This window comes from Cajanus cajan, chromosome 3, assembly GCF_000230855.2.
Source record: "Cajanus cajan strain Asha chromosome 3, NIPB_CcT2T_4, whole genome shotgun sequence".
Taxonomy (NCBI): domain Eukaryota; kingdom Viridiplantae; phylum Streptophyta; class Magnoliopsida; order Fabales; family Fabaceae; genus Cajanus; species Cajanus cajan.
The window spans coordinates 14,227,484-14,247,917 of record NC_138519.1 but is presented as its reverse complement, the minus strand read 5'-3'; the positions used below and the strand labels follow the sequence as shown (position 1 = coordinate 14,247,917).

The following is a 20,434-nucleotide window of genomic DNA, read 5'->3' as shown; positions in this document are numbered from 1 at the left end:
TATCCTTAACAAGAGATATGCCAACAAGAAACATGCTCGAATCATGCACTTGAAGGAACGTTTAACTCAGTACACAAAGGGCTCTTGGTCCATGATAGTATCTTCATGGAATTAAATCCTTGGATGATGAATTAGCCATCATCAACTATCCTTTGGATGATGTTGATCTTGTTAGCCATACCATCAATGGTTTGGGTGATGAATATAAAGAGGTTTCTATTGCCATTCGCACAAGGGAAAATCCTATTAGATTTGAGGAACTGCATGATCTTCTCTTTGATGTTGAAAGTTATCACAAAAGGGATGACAATACTAATGATTTATACAACTGATGGCCACTGCACATGCTACACAAAAGGGCAAGCATATCTATAACAAAAAGTTGTCTCCTCGGAAACATGGCTCATCTTTCAACAACTATCAATCCACTTCACCTGACTCTTCTTGCAAGATTTTTTGTCAATATATACTATGAAAAACCTGGTCACACAGCTAAGGTATGTTATAAGTTATATGGCTATCCAAAACACAATAATATGAACCTGTTGCACATCATGCTCGCACCGTGCTGCAAAACGTACCAAATAATTGTATCCTAGATTCTGGTGTGATGCATCACATCACTAACGACCTAGAAAACCATACATCTCACCAATTCTTACCTTGGAAAAGATCAAGTCATTGTTGGTGACGGTAATTCTCTTCCTATAACCCACACTGGCACCACTATTTTACACACCACCTCACACCCACTTCAATTACAAACAATTTTACATGTTCTCTTCATTGCACAAAAATTGTTATCTGTTTCATCCCTGTGCAAAACTAATCATGTCTTGGTTGATTTTTTTTTTTGACCATGTTTTGGTGAAGGATCAAAAGATAAGGGTGCCTCTCCTCAAAGGACTTCATAATTATGGACTCTATCACATACCATCATCCACCATCAAACCAACAACCCTCTTCTCTACCTCTTCATCTCATTCTCCATGGCACACATCCTTGGTCATCCATCTGAACACATTTTCTATCATTTGATCCCTCTGCATAAAATAAAAGCACGACCTACTATCTCGTGTGTCTCATGTAGCATATCCAAAAGCTACAAGATTTTGTTCTTGAGTTCGAGTTTGCACAGTGTAGGCACCTAATTTCGTCCGGGGCAAACAAACAAGGAAATGACTTTCATTATTAAAGAAAAGGAGATCCCAAGCATGGAAACAACAGGACATGACATCAGAAGGCCTAAAGCCCAACAAAAGACTAATTTAGTAGCCCAGAACGGGCTATTCCTAATCTGGAACGGCCCGTTCCCAAACTGGCACGGGTTGTTCACAAGATGGAACGACCCGTTCCCAAAGTGAAACAGGTCGTTCTTAAACTGGAACGGGCCATTCCAAACTCCCAAAAAGGCTTAAAACTCTAGTTTGGAACAGACCATTCCAAAATGGAAGTTATGAGTTAAAGCTCAACTCTAGAACGGGTCATTCTGGTTTAAGAACGGATCATTCTAGATGCCAAATTGACGCATAACGAAGGGGTCCAAAACGGGTCATTCTGGCCATTTTTTATGTCTATAAATAGCAGACTCAAACAGTGTTCTCGAGGCTAGGAAAAATTCATTGAGAACTCCATATAGCTCAAAAATTCACTTTTTATCCTCCCTCTTGTATTTCTTGAGATTTTTGTGAGGCATATTTTAGTGTGAAAGATTGCCAAAAAGATCCTAATAGATCCCCATATTTGAAGATTCAGTAAAGATCGTTTAAGAGGTATTTCAGTCAATTTTCTTCTATTTTCTCTATTCCCTCATTTTAAATATCTTTATAATAAAAGCAACCATGTAGATATTTTAGGATCAATCGTGTAATTTAAATTTCAAGCATGTAAATAACCATTAATAAAGGAGATTAAATATTTAACTTATTAATTCTTATTATGCTAACTTCACCATAAGGGTACTGATTAAGGGCGTTGTAGGGGTGCTTAATACCTTCCTTACACGTAACCAACCCCTGAACCAAGTTCTGGTTATCAAGGCCATTATTGGACTTTGAAAAACCTTTTCTTTTTCCAATGTTTTGAGTAAAACATTGGTGGAGACTCCATAAACCTACTTTCAAAATCATTAATTAGGGATTAGTCTGGTCTCCAGACATTTCTTAGTTGATGAGATTTTCAAACGGATGTCTAATTCATAGGTCGCAAAATCAGAAATTTTCGGGTTGCGACACATAACAAGAAACCATTGGATCTTGTCTACACTGATGTTTGGGGTCTAGCTCCTATTAGGTCTTTAGATGGTTTTTATACTATCTTATTTTTGTTAATCATTTTTATAAATATATTTGGTTATTTCCCTTAAAAAATAAGTCAGATGTTTCAATAATATTTCCTCAATTCAAAATTTGGTTGAAAAATATTTCAATACATCGCTTGTATCTACTTATTCTGATAAGAGAGGTGAATTTCTCAAACTTAAACATTACTTAAGTCAACATGGCATCTCACGTTTCACCACCCCACCTCACACCCTAGAACTTAATGCAACAGCTGAACAACGTCACCTACATATTGTTGAAACAGGATGTGCTTTATTACACCATGCAAAATTGCCACCATAATACTGGTCATATGCCTTCACCACTACCACCTACCTCATAAATAGACTACCAACCCCAATTCTCCAAATGAAATCCCCACATCAAACATTGCACCAAACAAAGACCAATCCACTACATTTCCACTCTTTTAGTTGTTTATGCTTTCCTTGGCTACGTCCGTATACAACAAACAAACTCCAACCTCAATCTAAGTTGTGCCTATTTGTTGGCTATTCACCCTCTTAATATTCTTACTATACTGTCTTGACCCAACCACCAATCGTCTATATGTATCTTGTCATGCTTCCTTTCATGACAATCATTTTCCATACTCTACCCTCACTAGCACTCTTCAACCCAATGACACCCAATAAACAATCACACCTATACCAGTCCTTAAAATTCAGCATACACCTGAACATAGACCAACCTATGGCCCTGCAACCACTACACATTCTAATCAACCGTGTCAAGAGACACTAATGGCTTCTGCTCCTCCACTAGGTAATCCTTCTCTACCCTCTCTTCCTTCAAATATTTATTCACCTCCTATTGACAATCAATCTAAGTATTCTACTTCTTAAAATTAATATCATATGGTCACTCGCTCAAAGAACAACATTCACAAACCAAAAAAAGCCTTCAGTGTCTCAAAACACCCACTCCATGAGAATCTTGAACAATCTAATGTAAGAGAGGCTATGAAATATGATCATTGGAGGCAAGCCATTTCCGCTGAATTTGATGCACTCATACGCAATGGCACATGGTCGTTAGTACCACCACCAAAAAATCATAATATAGTAGGCTGCAAATGGATTTTTCGTATAAAACAAAATTCTGATGGCCCCATAGACAAATATAAGGCACGTCTTGTTGTAAAGGGGTTCACTCAATGTGCCAGTGTGGACTTCCATGAGACTTTTGCACCAATGGTGCGTCCATAAACAATCAAAGTGATCCTCACATTAGCTTTGACCAACAAATGGTAGATGCATCAATTGGATGTTGGCAATGCCTTTCTACACGACAATCTCTTTGAAGAGGCTTTTATGACTTAACCACCAGATCTTAAAGATAGTCAACATCCGAACTATGTTTGCAAACTTCATAAGGCCATTTATGGGCTTCGCCGAGTGCCACATGCATGGCACGATGCCTTGAAGTCGTTCATTACTTCACATGGGTTTATCATAAGCAAGAGTGACCCTTCCCTATTTATCTTTGCAACTGGCAGCATAAAAGCTTACTTTCTTGTGTATGTGGATGATTTTTTGCTAATTGGAAATAATAATGATTTTCTCCATGGTTTTATTAGTGTTCTCTCTTACAGGTGTGCACTATAATATCTAGAAGCTCCACATTATTTTCATAGGGTCAAATTCGTACCCACCAAATCTGGTATGTTCCTCTCTCAACACAAGTACATTCGTGACCTCTTGGAGAAATTTGACATGGAAGGGGCAAAACCAGCACCAACTTCTTTTTCCCCTTCAACTACCTTGCAACTACATGATGGAACTGCCACTATTAAAGCCATATAATTTCGCAAAATAATTGGTGCAGTTTAATATCTTACTCTAACTCGTCCAGATTTGTCATTTCCATCAACAAACTCTCACAGTTCATGCATAAGCCTACCACTCTTCATCTCCAACATCTCAAGTGCTTACTTAGATATATCAAACACACTATCAACTATGGAATTTCCCTTCAACCATCTTCCTCCTTCCACTTGTTGGCATACACCGATGCAGATTGGGGTGGGACCTTTGATAGAACCTCTACATCTGCTTAGATCATCTTCTTTGGTGGCAACCCTATCTCATGATTGTCAAAGAAATAACAAACAGTTGCAAGATATTCTACAGAAGAAAAGTACTGAGCAGTAGGTACTGCCACAACTAAGCTCATGTGGTTAACAAATCTACTCACATAATTGAATGTCTCAATACAACGTCCACCTCTCCTACTTTGTGACAATGTTGGTGCCACGTACCTATGGTCAAACCCAGTACTACACTCAAGAATAAAACATATTTCACTTGACTATCATTTTGCTCATGAACAAGTTCAAGTTGGAAAGATGTTTGTCTCTCATGTGTCAACTAAGAATCAACTGGGAGATCTGTTAACCAAACTATTAGCAACTACACGTTTTCAACAATTAACAGCCAAGATAAAAGTCACAAATGGTGATTTTATCTTGAGGGGGCATATTAGATAAAATAACAAACAAATTTTGTTGCCCCATTTTATCATTGATTCAAATGTTTAAATTATTGTTATTATTATCTTTCTATTTTCATTCAATTGTACCAAACCCTTTTATATATAGGGTTGCTTCTCATTCAATAAAACACATCAGAATTATTTATTCCAAACCCTTATAAAAGAGACGTGTGTTGTGGTCTTTCAACATATATTTAACGAATTATTTTACCATATATGGAAAAGATAGATTATTTATAACGGTAAAGAACTATACATATTTGATGACCAACACCTCAAAGAAAGATCCAATCATTAAGTTTGAATGAAGACGAACACTTGAAGCCCTACGAAGGATTCAATGGAAACGAGTAGATATATTATATGAGTATTTTATGTAATTTTGTTTAAAACTTTTGTTATTATGTAAGACCGAATATAATCTATTAAAAGGAATACAACAATTCTTCACTTAAGTAATTTTTTTAAAATAAAATATATATTTGATGTATAGTTCATAAAATTAAAAATATATAATATATGGTTGATAAAAATGAGAGATATAATTGATAAAAGTAAGAGAATAATTTATGAAAGTGAAAGACATAATTTGATCTATAAGACATGCGCTAGCAACACATCTAACGTACTCTTTTAAATATATATTTTTTTTGTATAGGTTCCGGTCCTAAGCCCGGAGAAAAGGTGAAGGTTGTGTTAGGCTATTCGACAAGCCAGCGTAAAAAACCCCAGTCGAATCTCTATGATATGGATCAACGATGTTATTTGGATAATGCTAGGTCGTTGCCCGGAAGCAACGCGCTGTATGGCTCGAGTACAGTGTCAAATGTGCAAGGGCCGTTGCATCGCCGCCCGGATGCAGTGTTAAATAGGCAAGGGTTCCCGCATTCTAGTGAACGGGTGCGGGTAAAGAAGCTAGTTCACGAGACCAAGATTCGAATAGGAACATGGAACGTAGGCACGCTTACCGGTAAGGCTATGGAAATAGTAGACACGATGATTAGGAGAAGGATCAACTTTATGTGCCTACAAGAAACCAAATGGATAGGGGAAAAGGCAAAGGAATTGGATTCTTCGGGTTTTAAGCTCTGGTACACCGGGAAGGTAAGAGCGAGGAATGGGGTTGGCATCATAGTGGACAGGGAGTGGAGGAAGGACGTGGTGGAGGTGAAGAGAGTCGGAGATAGGATCTTAACCCTTAAACTAGTCGCACGGAAGGATACCATCAATGTCATTAGTGCGTACGCGCCTCAAATTGGGTCGGAGGAGCACCACAAGGTGCAATTTTGGGAGGATCTAGAAGGGGTTATCCAAGGAATACCTATGGGAGAAAAGATTTTCTTAGGGGGGGATCTTAACGGACATGTCGGGGGCGATTCTAGGGGATACGAAGGTTTCCATGGAGGACATGGCTTAGGAGTAGCAAATAGAGAAGGCAAAACCATACTAGATTTCTCCTTGGCTTTCGATCTTACAATAGTCAATACGTGCTTTAAAAAGCGGGAGGAACACCTTATCACGTACAAGAGCGGGATGGTATGCTCTCAGATCGATTTCTTTCTTGTAAGAAAATCAGACAGAAAATTTTGCATGGATTGCAAAATCATTCCTGGCGAGAGCCTGACTACCCAGCATCGAGTGTTGGTTATGGATGTTAGAGTTAAGAGAAGGTTGGAAAGAAAAGGCCAGGACAAGGTGCCGAGAATCAGGTGGTGGAAATTAAAGGGGGATGATCAAGGACGCTTCCTACGAAAGGCCTTAGAGGAAGGAAGCTGGGATAAGCAGGGTAATGCAAATGAAATGTGGGAGTGTGTGGCCAAAGTGATCAGGAGGATTGCAAAGGAGACCCTGGGGGAATCGAGAGGGTTTGGACCCAGGGGCAAGGAATCATGGTGGTGGGAGGCAAATGTTCAAGAGAAAGTTAAGGTGAAAAGGACTTGCTACAAAATTTGGTCCACAGGTAAGAACGCAGAGAGTTGGGAAAATTATAAGGCGGCTAAGCGTGAGGCTAAGAAAGCGGTAAGCGAGGCAAGGGCTAGAGCATATGATGGATTATACACTTCGTTAGGCACAAAAGAAGGGGAACAGAGCATCTATAGGCTTGCTAAAAGTAGGGATAGGAAGACAAGAGACCTAGAACAGGTGAAGTGCGTTAAGGATGGAGAGGGAAGAGTACTGGTGTTGGATATGGATATCAAGGAAAGATGGAGGAGTTACTTTCACTCGCTTTTTAATGAGGGTCAGGACCGTTTGCAATCTTATAGGGTAGATCGCCGGGAAGAAAGCTTAAACTATACCTACTGTCGTCGAATTAGAGAGGTTGAGGTAAGGGAGGCGTTGAAAAGGTTGGAAAATGGTAAGGCTGTGGGACCGGATAATATCCCGATCGAGGTTTGGAAAACCTTAGGAGCGAAGGGCATAAGTTGGCTCACCAAGTTGTTTAATGAGATCATGAGATCAAACAAGATGCCGGAAGAATGGCGTAGGAGTACCTTAATACCTATTTATAAGAACAAGGGGGATATTCAAGAGTGTGCAAACTATAGAGGGATTAAGCTTATGAGCCATACTATGAAACTTTGGGAGAGGGTGATTGAGCGAAGGTTAAGACAAGAGACACAAGTTACGGAGAACCAATTTGGTTTTATGCCAGGGAGATCGACTATGGAGGCAATATATTTACTACGACGATTGATGGAGCAATATCGGACACAACAAAAGGATTTACACATGGTGTTCATAGACCTGGAGAAGGCCTATGATAGAGTACCTCGACAAGTATTGTGGGAGGCACTAGAGAAGAAAGGGGTGCGTATTGCTTATATCAGGGCAATTAAAGACATGTATGAAGGGGCCAAAACTAGCATAAGAACACAGAGTGGGGTGTCGGAGGATTTTCCTATTACCATAGGACCTCATCAAGGGTCTACTTTAAGTCCTTACCTTTTTACACTGGTTATGGATGCGCTTACTGAGCATGTCCAAGAGCCAGTTCCCCGATGCATGCTTTTTGCCGATGATATTGTTCTTACGGGAGACTCTAGGGAAGAGATAAATGAGAAGATCGAAAGATGGAGACAAGCCCTGGAAGAACATGGCTTGCGGATAAGCCGAAGTAAGACAGAATATATGGAGTGTAAGTTTAGCATGCGAAACACAAGGGCAACTCAGGAGGTGAAGATTGGAGAGCAAGCAATAACAAAAGTCCCAAGGTTTAAGTACTTGGGATCTATTGTTCAGCAAGATGCAGAGTTGGAAGGCGATGTACATCATAGGATCCAAGCGGGTTGGATGAAATGGCGGAGGGCGTCCGGGGTGCTATGTGATAAAAAGGTGCCTCTTAAGCTTAAAGGAAAGTTCTATCGTACTGCTGTTAGGCCGGCTATATTATATGGGACCGAGTGTTGGGCCGCTAAGGGGCAACAAGAGAATAAACTTCATGTAGCCGAGATGAGGATGTTACGGTGGATGTGCGGACACACGATAAAAGATCGGATTAGAAATGAATGCATCCGAGAAAGTGTGGGGGTTGCACTTATTGTGGAGAAGTTGGTTGAGTCCCGTCTTAGATGGTTTGGGCATGTGTGGAGGAGACCGGCTGACGCACCGGTGAGGAGGGTCGATGAGATGGAGGCTACTGTTGGAGCTAGAAGGAGAGGAAGGCCTCGAAAAACTATAGGGGAAACAGTGCTAAAGGACATGGAGATCAATGCCTTATCAAGAGAGATGATTTATGATAGATCCTTATGGCGTCGTTTGATCCATATAGCCGACCCCACCTAGTGGGATAAAGGCTTGGTTGTTGTTGTTGTTGTTGTGGTTGATTTTTGGCGGGATGATCCACACTTTATTTAATGACTCTCTTTTTTAATTTTATAGTTTTAATAAATTATAATCAATAAAAATGTGTATGTTAAAAGGAGTATGTTGTAGCATTCTTCTTTAATATATTTAAGGAACAATTCTATCTTTTGGATACTTTAATTTGTGTGAAATTAATTTTACTTTTAAATATGTCTCTCTCTATATATAATGGTCCTTCTACGAACAAAAAGTGAATAAATAATAATAATAAGTGAATTTAGAGAGAGAATTATTGAGAAGGGATTTATTCACCTAAGCTAATTTAAAAAGGATTTAGAGTCAAACACCGAGCTTCATTTTTGTTTATTCTCTACTTTCTAGGATAACTTTTGCTTTGACTTTCTTGTTTGAGGAGATCTAAGAATGATTCCCCTTGGTGGTTTTGGGTGTTAATGGTCACTTAGGTTCACATTAAATGTTTTATTGTGATGCCCAGGGGTAAGAAGTTAAACGAGAACAAGAACCAAATAAGTGAATCACACTCTAGACATTATGATTTCTATTTGTGGTGAGAGCACTACTAGAAAAGGACTCATCAACTTTGTCAATTCTATATTGATTGTACTAAAAATGATGTAGAAACAAAATATAGTGACATTTTTCTAATTATTTGAAAAATATAAAACATGTTTATATCGATTTAAAGGACAAATGACATAAATATTAAGTATTCTACCTCGAATTATTAAGAACCAATGTAGTATTAAAAATACAGTGACAATTTTGTAAATAAAAGTAAATTCGTAAATATATCTACATCAATTTTATGACGTCGTCGTATTGAATAACTTTGGCCTACCCACGTGTGCCATCTCCAAAGAAAGCCTCCATCCTCTCCGAAGAAAGCCCTCTCCAAAAGAAAACATCCCACCATTCTCCAAAGAAAGCCCAAGTACGTACTTTTGATTTTACGAGAACCTTAATCGTAAGCACCCAAACTCTTCTCGGACCGTGAAAATCATCATCATCAAAAACCCTAATTATAAACACCCAAACTCTTCTATTCCGCTTTCAAACTTTTGATTCTCTGAGAGCTTTTGAAACATTGTTATTTACTTTTGGATTCTTACTCTATGTTTTGAACTTTTGAAAATCTTGTACATCGGTCATGAGCGAACGAATTGGAGTCCAAGCACGAAGAGATTGACACCTCAAATTTGTTTGCATTTTTTGCTTCTTGAATCTTCGATTTACTGAGGAATCCATTGAGGTTCGTTTCACTTCACCATCATCACAACATTCCAGTGAAGCCAAGGAATTAACTTTTGGTTAGGGTTTAATTGGGTAAAAATCTGTATGAAATTTTTTTTTGTACCCATGCTATCTGATTTAGGAAATATAGTCAATGCGGCCATTAATTCTTACTTTTCTAATGAAACTTTCAATATGTTCAGGAGAAAGAGGTATTGATCCAAATACTAGAAAATCACTACACTATAAGGGTTCTTTCTTCCATCAAATTGTAAAAGGTTCCATTGTGTGGGTATGTTGTTCTATTTCTACTTATATTTTGATTGGTATATGGTAGTTCCAGTTGTGTGTATGTGTTGTAACACCCCAATTTTCATAATTTATATTAGAGTGATTTAGTAGCCTAGAACAGGTCGTTCCCAAATTGGAATAGACCGTTACAAACTACTAAAGTAAGGGTGATTTAGTAGCCCAAAGCGAGCCGTTCCCAAATTGGAACGGGCCATTCTAAGCTACTAAAAAGGCCTATAACCCTATTCTGGTTTAAGAACGGGTCACTCCAAACATGGCCGTTATGAGTTAAACTCAACTCCAAAATAGGCCGTTCTATTTTAAGAATGGGTTGTTCTAGATGTGAATTTAACACATGATGAAAGGATCCAGAACGAGTTGTTACGGATTCGAAACGGGTCGTTCTGACCACTTCTAACATCTATAAATAGCAGACTCTAGCACTGCTTCTAGACACACTCTCTGAAAATAAGGAGAATCAAGAGAAGGCGATCAATCAAATTCTGCTCTAACTTCATCTTCTACTTATCCAGGTAGGGGGAGTGAGAAACCTCGCTCGGGGGTGTGAGAATAATTGTTGGATAGTATGATTGGCCCCCAATCCCTTGCCTAATGCATGCTTCTAGAAACAGCCAAAATATGAATGTTTTCTGTTTTGCATTCTGATTGTTCTATTATGTTCATTGTTGGATGTGATGTATGAATATGTGATTAGTTTAGAAAGTAAACAAGTTTTGATATGAATTAGAGTGTTCTATGGGTTTCTAAGAGAACCCTATGAAAAATAGGCAAAATATGAATGTTTTCCATTTTTCTTCTTGAGTTCTGTTGCGTTCCTTGTGTGATGTAGAGTGTAAATATGTATTCGATTTCAAAATTAAATAAATTTTGATATGAATTAGAGTATTCTATGGGTTTCTATGCGAAACCCTATAAGGAACAATTATGAATATGACTATACGAAATATGAACAAATGACATGAGATATGATGTGAATGAGAATGTGCTAATGTGAACACTCACTACTAGAAAAATTAAAATTAGAGAGGGAACAAATCCGTCACTAATTTTGATAAAATCCGTCACAAATCAATTAGTGACGGAATTTGTGACGGAAATGATTCCGTCACAAAATTTGGCGTCACAAAATATTTAGTGACAGATTATTTTCTCCGTCACAATTAGTGACGGAATTAAGGCATCACAAACAGTATAATTTCCGTCACTAAATTCTAATAATAAATGTTTAGAAATTAATAAAAATCCGTCGCAATTTGTGAGGGATTAAATCCCTCGCAATTTGTAAGGGATTAAATCTGTCACAAACTGTGATGACTTTAATTAAGTAGAATCCGTCATAATTTGCGACGCTAGAATTCCGTCACAATTTGCGACGGATTTTATCCGTCACTAACTGGGATGAATCCCTCACTAACTGTTGATGTCTAAATTTGAGGAAACCATTGTTTTTAAGAGTCTGATAATCGATTACCTATACATGTAATCGATTACTAGACAATGAAAATCATATGTTCGAAATTTACTTATTAAAAGGTTCTCTGGTAATCGATTACCCATTTCTTGTAATCGATTACCAGAAGATGAAAATTTCAAATTTGAATTTAAACTTTACAACTTGAAACTAAACCGTTGTAATCGATTACCAAGTCTTGTAATCGATTACCAGAGCCTATTATTCTGGACTAAACAATAACATTTGTCTTCTGAAATTTAATAACAAGTAACTAAGTGTGCTATATAATCCTATCAGATGCAAACAATCATTGAAAAATGCGTTTATAGTATGTTAATGGAACAATTATTGATTCAAGATCTTGCGTATTTAATTTGTACAATTAATCAACTGTATATAATAACTCATTACTATTGTCCAACATATTATATTCATATGTTCTCATATAGTAAAAAACTCTAACAGTAATAATTATAAAAATTGAATGATAAAAAGGTTATAAATACCTTCAGTAAATCAGAAACCTTCTCAGTAATATATCTTTGTTCAATATTGACTCCCTCCTATGTTACTTATGAACATGAATGCACAGTATAACTTCATCAACACATTACACCTAAAAGTAAAACTTAATAAATTCTAGGAATAATATATATAAATTATTGCAACCAAAATTACATGCCTGGGTGGGTTCAAAACTATATACGGAATAAATAATACAAAAACACAATAACAAAACTCCAGCAACTTAGGTACTCACCAATTCCAGTTTCTGAATTATCAAGATTCCCCTACTTTTGATCTAGAGACAAGCCAGATCCTACTTTTTCCTGAAACAGTTTTTAATAGGCAAACTGAAGTCAAGTCAAGGCAATACAACCAATAACTTAAAAAACCAAATCAAATAGCACACCACTAACTGCAGACAATAACTTAAATAATAAATTGTGTTGCACAATTAAAGTGTTACCAAACATACAAACCAGGTGTCATCTAAAATAAAACATTCAGATGAACTTGGGGTTCCCGACAATAAAACATTGCACCCAATTGAAAATCTCACAAAAGAGTTTGATGATTAAAGCAGCTCCTTACCTCCTCAACGTGTTGGGCATCACCAAGCATGCTCCCGACAAGAACATTAAAAATCATTTCATATTCTAAATATAAAAGACCAAAAAGCACAGAATCATAAAATAAATTTCAAATTAAGTTTCCACATTCATACTTAACACCATTGAAAGTCAAAATTCTTGAGCACAAATTAAGTTTTCAAGTATAATTATCAAATGATCTTTTGTGCAACAAACCTTTCTCTAACAGCTTCACCAGATAATACACCTCCATAGGCCCGGTTTACTGTCCTGCGATTCCTAGGCAATCTGGACCTCTTGTATTCAGCAGGTCTCAAGTGTGGGATCTGCAGATTATGTAAGGATTATAAAATCATGATAGGAGAAAATGAAACAGTATGTTATACTATTGGTATTATCACTGTATGTTATACTATTGAATCAGTAGCTAGATTACAAAATGAAACACAAGGCTGTGTCAAATTTAGAAAGAAAATTTGATAAAATTACTAGTCTAATGAAACGTACTAATTGGAAAACACATCTACTAGCAGGATAACAAGTATAATTTTCATACTAAACCAGTTCAACAGGAGTAGCACTAAGCTTGTAGAATTGAGAATGCAAGACTCATACAAGAGTTAACGCACCTAAATGATAGATATTTTGGTTCATTAGGTAACATCAACTGATGATTATCATTATTCAAAAGCCAAGACAGGGGTTGGGATTCTTGCAGATTTGCCATCATAAGGGTAATGTCATCCCTTCCTGCAACTGTGAAGCAACATTATCCAAAATAAGATTTATTCCAAAGAAAAGAACAAAAGATAATGACAGAGAGAGGGAGAGAGAGCAACATTTGCTACCTGGTTAGCACATTCAAGTGACATCAGTTGGTGCTTTCCTAAATTTTCCTGCCAATGAAATCACCAAGTAATTTAGGAAAACATGTAGACATGTTAAAATACAAATCTGATATTTTAGTAGTTATTTAATGGACTGATATATTAGGCATTTGAAGATGACAGAAGGATATGGCTAGTCTACATGAAACAAAAACCTTACCTTCTAGAGGCACACTCGATTGGTTGATTCCCGTAGTGAGTCTTCCATTTGCCTAAGATGTTCCAAGTGATTGATCTTCTCTAGATTATTCCAATAGCTAAAAAAAATGCAAATGTAAAACAATATTAATCTATGATGGGTACTTAAACTTTCATGACCATGCATGTCAACATTGATTGTATATTTGTGCTATGAATTTATGATCATGTTAATGCTGTCAGAGGAAAAAGCTGGTTGAAGTTTGATGAAATTTAATCCATATGAACTATTCAAATTTATAAAACAGGCCCAGATCCAACTGCTAGTAATGATATCAAGGATGATAAGGACTTTGATTTGTGAAATTATGCATCAGGAACACCTAACTGAACCTATAGTAAAAAAAGTACACTTAACCCTCAAATTTAAGGGTAACACAAACTCAGTACACCAACCTCAAGATTAACTGCATAGTATTAGACTATTAGTACTTGCAATCAACAAAACATATTTGGATTAGTATGGTCCATATCTATGCTATATAGTCCAAAACAATTTAGCAATTATACGCTAAAATTCAAATTGAAAGTCATAGAAGCCTTAAGTTAATTCTATGTTCTCTCTGATCTCCAGCCAAAATAAAAAAACTAAAAAAAAACATTGAAAGACCTTCTGATCCTTACCTTTCCATCTCCATCACTATCGAAGTAGCAAATCATATCAACCAACTCCTTGTCTGTCCATAAAAAATCATGAGCTGTAGTAGCGCTTTGTAAATCCCTCACATTTACAGTACCTTTACCTGCTTCTGCATGCCACAACTTCCCCTGTCAATCACAACAATCTTTGCACGCATTAGAAGCAGCAAAGGAAAAGGGAAAAATATTCTTTGTTCACCTATATATTAAACCAAACCTTAATCTAGATAAAATACCTATATGTTGATAGAATTATTGAATCTGCAGGCTTCTCATTTTTAGTTTGAGCTTAAGCAGCATCTTCTCTCATGTATTTTTGTTTTGGTTTAGAGAGGGAGGGCAAAAGAGATTATTTGGTGTAAGGGCAAGAACATGGCTTCTCAGACCATAATGCTTTTTATGTACATAGAAATATGTTATAGAAACTTATTTTCTGAATGTTCTAAGAAGTTGAAAGTGACCATAGGTCATTGTTTCCCATTTAAAATTATAGAATCAAAACGGTAGGCTTACATATAACTCTAATAACCACCTACAACTACAAGTGCAATATTTATATGGGTATTCCTTGTCCTTCACAAACAAAAAGTAGCATACATATAATTATAATTATATATAACATATTATATATTGTACAACGCAGTCTATACATGCACAACACATCAGAATACTCAACACAGCAGCCCTCCCACAAATCACAGCAGCATAGACCAAAAGGAGGGACAAGGGTACATAATAAGGTTATGTTTCTTTTAACATGAAGGCAGATCAAAAGGTTTGACACATTCACAAAACAGATGATAAGGGTGATATGATACAAAACCAATAAATACAGAACATACCTTAGCAGCCACTTCCAATGATTTGTGGTAAAGTTCATTTGAAGGGTCCTACATAAAACAAACTACTCCATTACACATTATTTCTACGAGCAAAATTCCACCTACAACACATTCCCGAGACCATCATTGACACTAAACCACAAAATGTACCTCATCAACGGCTTGCTGAAAGTATTTCCCAGGCACCAAAGAGTGTCATGCTTCTTGGGATTCACAGTAAGTGCCTCCTCCAGCTTTGAAATGGCCTCTGCAAATCAACAAAACACAGACGAAAATTCAAAATCATAAGCTCGGGAATACTCATCGCATCATTACATTCTCCATTCAAAAACCATTAAAACGATAAATAATACCCCCTAATTTAATAATTTCAAGTTCAAACAAACAATTTAGGGCCCATTTGTTACATATGAAAAGAGAAAAGTGATTCTGATGTAAGATAATCCAGTGATTATTTTTTTACAGATTTAGAAAGGAAAAAAAAAGTGAATTATGTTTGTTTACAATTATAAAAATCACTTTTATTTAAAAAAGGAAGAAGGAAGAAGCTGATTTTATAAGAAACTGATCAAAATAGCTTTTGATTTTAATCAAATTATAGATTTCTCCTAACTTCTGATAAGTTGAAAAGCTTAATTAAACGCATGAAAGACTTTTAAGTGATTTCTTTAAAGAAAAAAAAACTGTAACAAGCTAGCCCTTAAATATCCAAAACAAAAATAAAATTTCTAGGGCATAGAGAATTAGCATCACCTTGGGTCATTTTCTTCGACTCGGGAAAACTCTGAAACTGAGACAACTCCAATAGAGCTCCTCCCCATCTTGTTAAGTTCTGCAGAGATTAGAAAACAAAAGGAATAATTTTTCCAAAAAATATTTCAAAAAAAAAAATTCCACTTCCCAATCCAATAACCAACAGGCAACCGCCATTTCATAAGAAAATTAAAAATAAATAATAAAAAAAACGAAAATAACATTAATATCAACGAAAAACTAAATAAGCAATCATGAACCGATCCTTCGAGAGAAACATTTCGGAGTTCGAAGGAAACGACGAATCTGGGAAAAAAATAAAAAAAAAAAATGGGGGGAACTAATACGAACGTCGGCGTCGAGAGGGTTCTTGGTGTAATCGGCTTCTACGATCTTACGAGCGTGCTCGAAGAACAAGAGGCGATCGAACTCGTTCGGCTGCAAATCCATGGTGGTTTCAGAGCGAGAGATATTTTGGGGGTTTCTTTCGCTTTTTAGGGTTTTGGGTTTTTGATTTCGATGCAATAGTTCCTCTTATGAGACACTGTGACCAGTACTAACCTACGTGTAAGAACGTGGTCGAAAAAAGAATACTAGAAACTGCCCCCTCTTTTTTTTTTAATAGATAAGAATTGAAATTTGAAACGCATTGCCTTATGGGATTTGAATTTTCATGAAAATGGGGAAAATTGAACAGCGGGATAGTTTCCCGCTTAAGATATTTCTATTTATCAAATTCATTTTTTTATATAAAATAACATAAATATAAATTGTTATTTCAATAATTTCTAAATTCATTTTTAAAAATTTAAATATATAATCATATTTTATTATAAATTTAATTTTAAAATTAGCCTAATTTTGAATTTTGAAATTTATATAATTTTTATGGGTTTTTTAATTACAAAAATTTAAATAACTAAATTTATGTTATTTTTAATATTTTATTTGGAAATTCAATTTCATTTGAGTTTTTTCCAAAAAAAAATTATAAAAAAAAATCTACAATAAATTATTATGTTTAGTCTTTTTTTTAATCTAAATCATGTTTACTCATTTGAAAAAAAAAATCAATTTAAATTTATTTATAACTTAACTAAAGATAAAAGAAATACAAAGGTTTTGATCTCCACTTTATTAAAAAATAACCTCCATGTAGTAGTTTTGTTGGTTATCCAATTTTAGAGTTTTGTTGGTTTTTATAATAAAAATAAGACATAATTTAAAATAGATAAATTATTGACGGTTGAAAGAGGATGGAGCAAAACAATTCTTGCATTTCAAAATTAAAGTGTTTAGGGTTTATTGAATATGCATTCCAATTCATCACAGTAGTAGTACTTTCCATTTTCATTCGATATAAGGTTCCCAACCTCTCCATGTTCTTGTTAATCGAATTCATAATGACCATGTGTTACTGTCAAAGCCATGGTTGAGCCAAGTACTATGGTATTGATAAAACTTGATTCACTAGAGTGTGGGATTGTTTCTCATAATTTGTTAGATATGACTCAATGAAGGGTTTCAAGATTTCTTGTTTTCTTACTTCTTTTCCTTCATTTAGAAACAATTAAAGTTAAAAAAATAATTAAAAACTTGTAAATTATCCTTGTCACTTTTAAATCTAAATTACATTAATTTATAAGTTTGTTTTTAAACATAAAAATAAAGAAATTAAAAGATATTATTTTATTAACATAAAATAAGAAACTTTTAATTTTTTAACTAAAAATTTACACTTTAAAATTATAAAATTATGAAATTAGAAAGATATTTTTCAATAAACAACTAAACTAAAAAAATAAGAAATCAATAACTTAGAAAAATAAATTGACACTTCTAATTTCTTTACTTTAATTTATAATATTATTCATAAATTAATATCAATAATATTATTAGTATATTTATACATAAACTAATAATTTGATAAATATAACTTATTATATATTAATATACTTTTACAAAAATATAAATATACATATCTTATCTACTATATTTATATTTTTGTAAAAGTATATTAATATATACTAAGTTATATTTATCAAATTATCAATTTATCTATAAATATACTAAAAATATTGTTGATATTAATTTATTAGCAATATTAAATTATTAATAATATATAAATTTTGTTTATTTAGTAATAATAAATATATATCATTTGTTACATTAATAAAAATTATAGTATATGTTAACTTAAATAAGCAAATAATTGTATAATTTTAAATTATTATATATATATATATATATATATTAAAATTTTAAAATTATTAAATTTTTAATGGAAGAGATTCAAATTGCACAATTATGATTTTTGAGGGACTATAATTGTTCAATTAAAAATTAAACGACTAAAATTGCACAATTACAATCCTTTAGGGACTAAAATTATCCAATTAAAATCTTAGGGATCAAAATTGCACAATTACAATACTTGAGGGATCAAAAATGTAATTAAGCCAAAATTAAATTAATATTCTTTTTTTTTTAATTTCACAAGTTTTTTTTAAAATATTTTTAATGAATGTCTTAGTTTCTTATGTTCAAAATTGACAATTTTTTATTTAATTAAATGAATTTCATAATTTTTTCAGTCCTTTAATGAAATAAATTTTTTTTTAATTTTATTATTTTTTTTAAAAAAATTTAACATATTTTCTTTAATTATGCATAATTCTTAAATATAAAAGTTTCATAAATAAAATTTAATATTTTGAGAGGGAACAATTTGTCACAAAATATTTTAACCTATTTGTGATGGAATTTTGAGAGGGAACAATCCGTCACTAAATTTTTTCATTTTAGTGACGAAATTTGTGACGGATTTTTTTAAAGACGAAGTTCATTCTGTCACAAAATCCGTCACAAACATTTTTTTTTATTTAGCGATGAAATTTGTGACGGATTTTTAGAGACGAAAATTTTTCCGTCACAAATTTTTTTTTTGATTCAGTGACGAAATTTGTGACGGATTTTTAGAGACGGAATATATTCCGTCACAAAATCCGTCACAAAAGTCAATAAATTCTAGTCTGTCACAAAACTTAAAATTCCCTCACAAAATGCGTCACTATTAGCGATGCTATTTTTTCCGTCACAAAATTCGTCACAAATATTAATTTTTCTAGTAGTGACTATGACTATGAGAATATGAAACATGATGAAATGAGATAAGCCATGACTATGAGAATGTGAAATGTGATAAGCTATGACTATGAGAATGTGAAATGTGATGAAATGAGATAAGACATGAAATTCCATGACAAGTGAAATGTTGAGTCAATGAAATATATAGTGAATGTGTGACATGCATCATGTGCATATATGATCTATTCCAGGTGTGCTGCTTAGGCCGCATACCAATGATGTAACAAAGTGTATCTTAGGCTCACTAATGATGTAACAAGCTAACAAGGTGTACCTTAGGGTCACCAATGATGTAACAAGCTATTCTAGTTGTACCTTTGGTCACCAGTGATGTATTTATGAATGAACGTGCCCCCAAGTATGTTGTTGTAGTAGCATACCAGTGATGAGAAATGTGAAACTTCAGTATGGCACCACATGCGTGCATTTATGAGTCGACTCCATAACATCATTGTATGATAAATGAGTGTACATGTGATACTGATTATGTATATGTATTGTTTATGTGATTGGTGCTTGTGACTTGTAATATGTTTGTTGTGTGTGTTATCTAACCTTTATTTCTGCACCTGAACCTGAGTGAGACGTTTCTCACTCCCTTGTTATTCTTTGTATTTAAATTGTGTTGCAGGTGATCATCAACATAAGAATGTTGGTGATGAGGCTTAGGCTTCAGTTGGACATGTTTTGATAGGATATGTGACATTGGGGCATAGTTAGGCTTTTGATGCTATTTCCATTAAACTATTTGAAAATTCAATTTTATTTCTTTGTAATTTCACTGACATGTTATTTGGATTAAATTTATGAATGTGAACTCTTTACCCTTATGTGGTTGGAGATTTGGTTTTTAATGATGAAGAATTTTATTTTTATAATTATTGTATATGTATGTTGGGGTAGAGGGTGTCACGTGTTGTTGTGGTTGAACATGCCTTAGTTCAAACTCTATTTATACTTGTCGTTAAGATGGTTGATTCTTCAACAATATTAATGACATGAGCCAAATAAGAAAAGAAAACATAAGCATGGTACACGCAAGACTCGACATGTTTAATATTTGTTTGATGGCAACATTTACTCAATTTTAAAGACCATAAAGTGATTGTTAGTATGAAATGTTTGATTGTTTGACAATATACAGTGCTATATTTGTATAAACAGGATTTGAGTTCGATGCCAGCTAAGGTTATCTAGTTAATTAATTAATTGCTAAAAC

At 34.5% G+C, this 20,434-nt stretch overlaps 1 protein-coding gene and 1 long non-coding RNA gene across 2 annotated transcripts; both read right to left on the bottom strand.

Annotated features, from left to right (window-relative positions):
• Nucleotides 1–11,688: 11,688 nt before the first annotated feature.
• On the bottom strand, nt 11,689–13,803 carry LOC145956513 (uncharacterized). The gene is made up of 3 exons (XR_014432773.1): nt 13,598–13,803; nt 12,416–13,505; nt 11,689–12,271 (listed from the first exon to the last, which is right to left on the bottom strand). It is a non-coding gene; the product is annotated as an uncharacterized LOC145956513 (long non-coding RNA).
• Nucleotides 13,804–15,124: 1,321 nt separating this feature from the next.
• On the bottom strand, nt 15,125–17,115 carry LOC145956512 (mitochondrial import receptor subunit TOM20-like). The gene is made up of 3 exons (XM_083072112.1): nt 16,420–17,115; nt 16,069–16,147; nt 15,125–15,562 (listed from the first exon to the last, which is right to left on the bottom strand). Exons 1-3 carry the CDS (start codon nt 16,516–16,518, stop codon nt 15,417–15,419), a joined length of 324 nt encoding a protein of 107 aa, XP_082928238.1. The 5' UTR covers nt 16,519–17,115; the 3' UTR covers nt 15,125–15,416.
• Nucleotides 17,116–20,434: the final 3,319 nt, after the last annotated feature.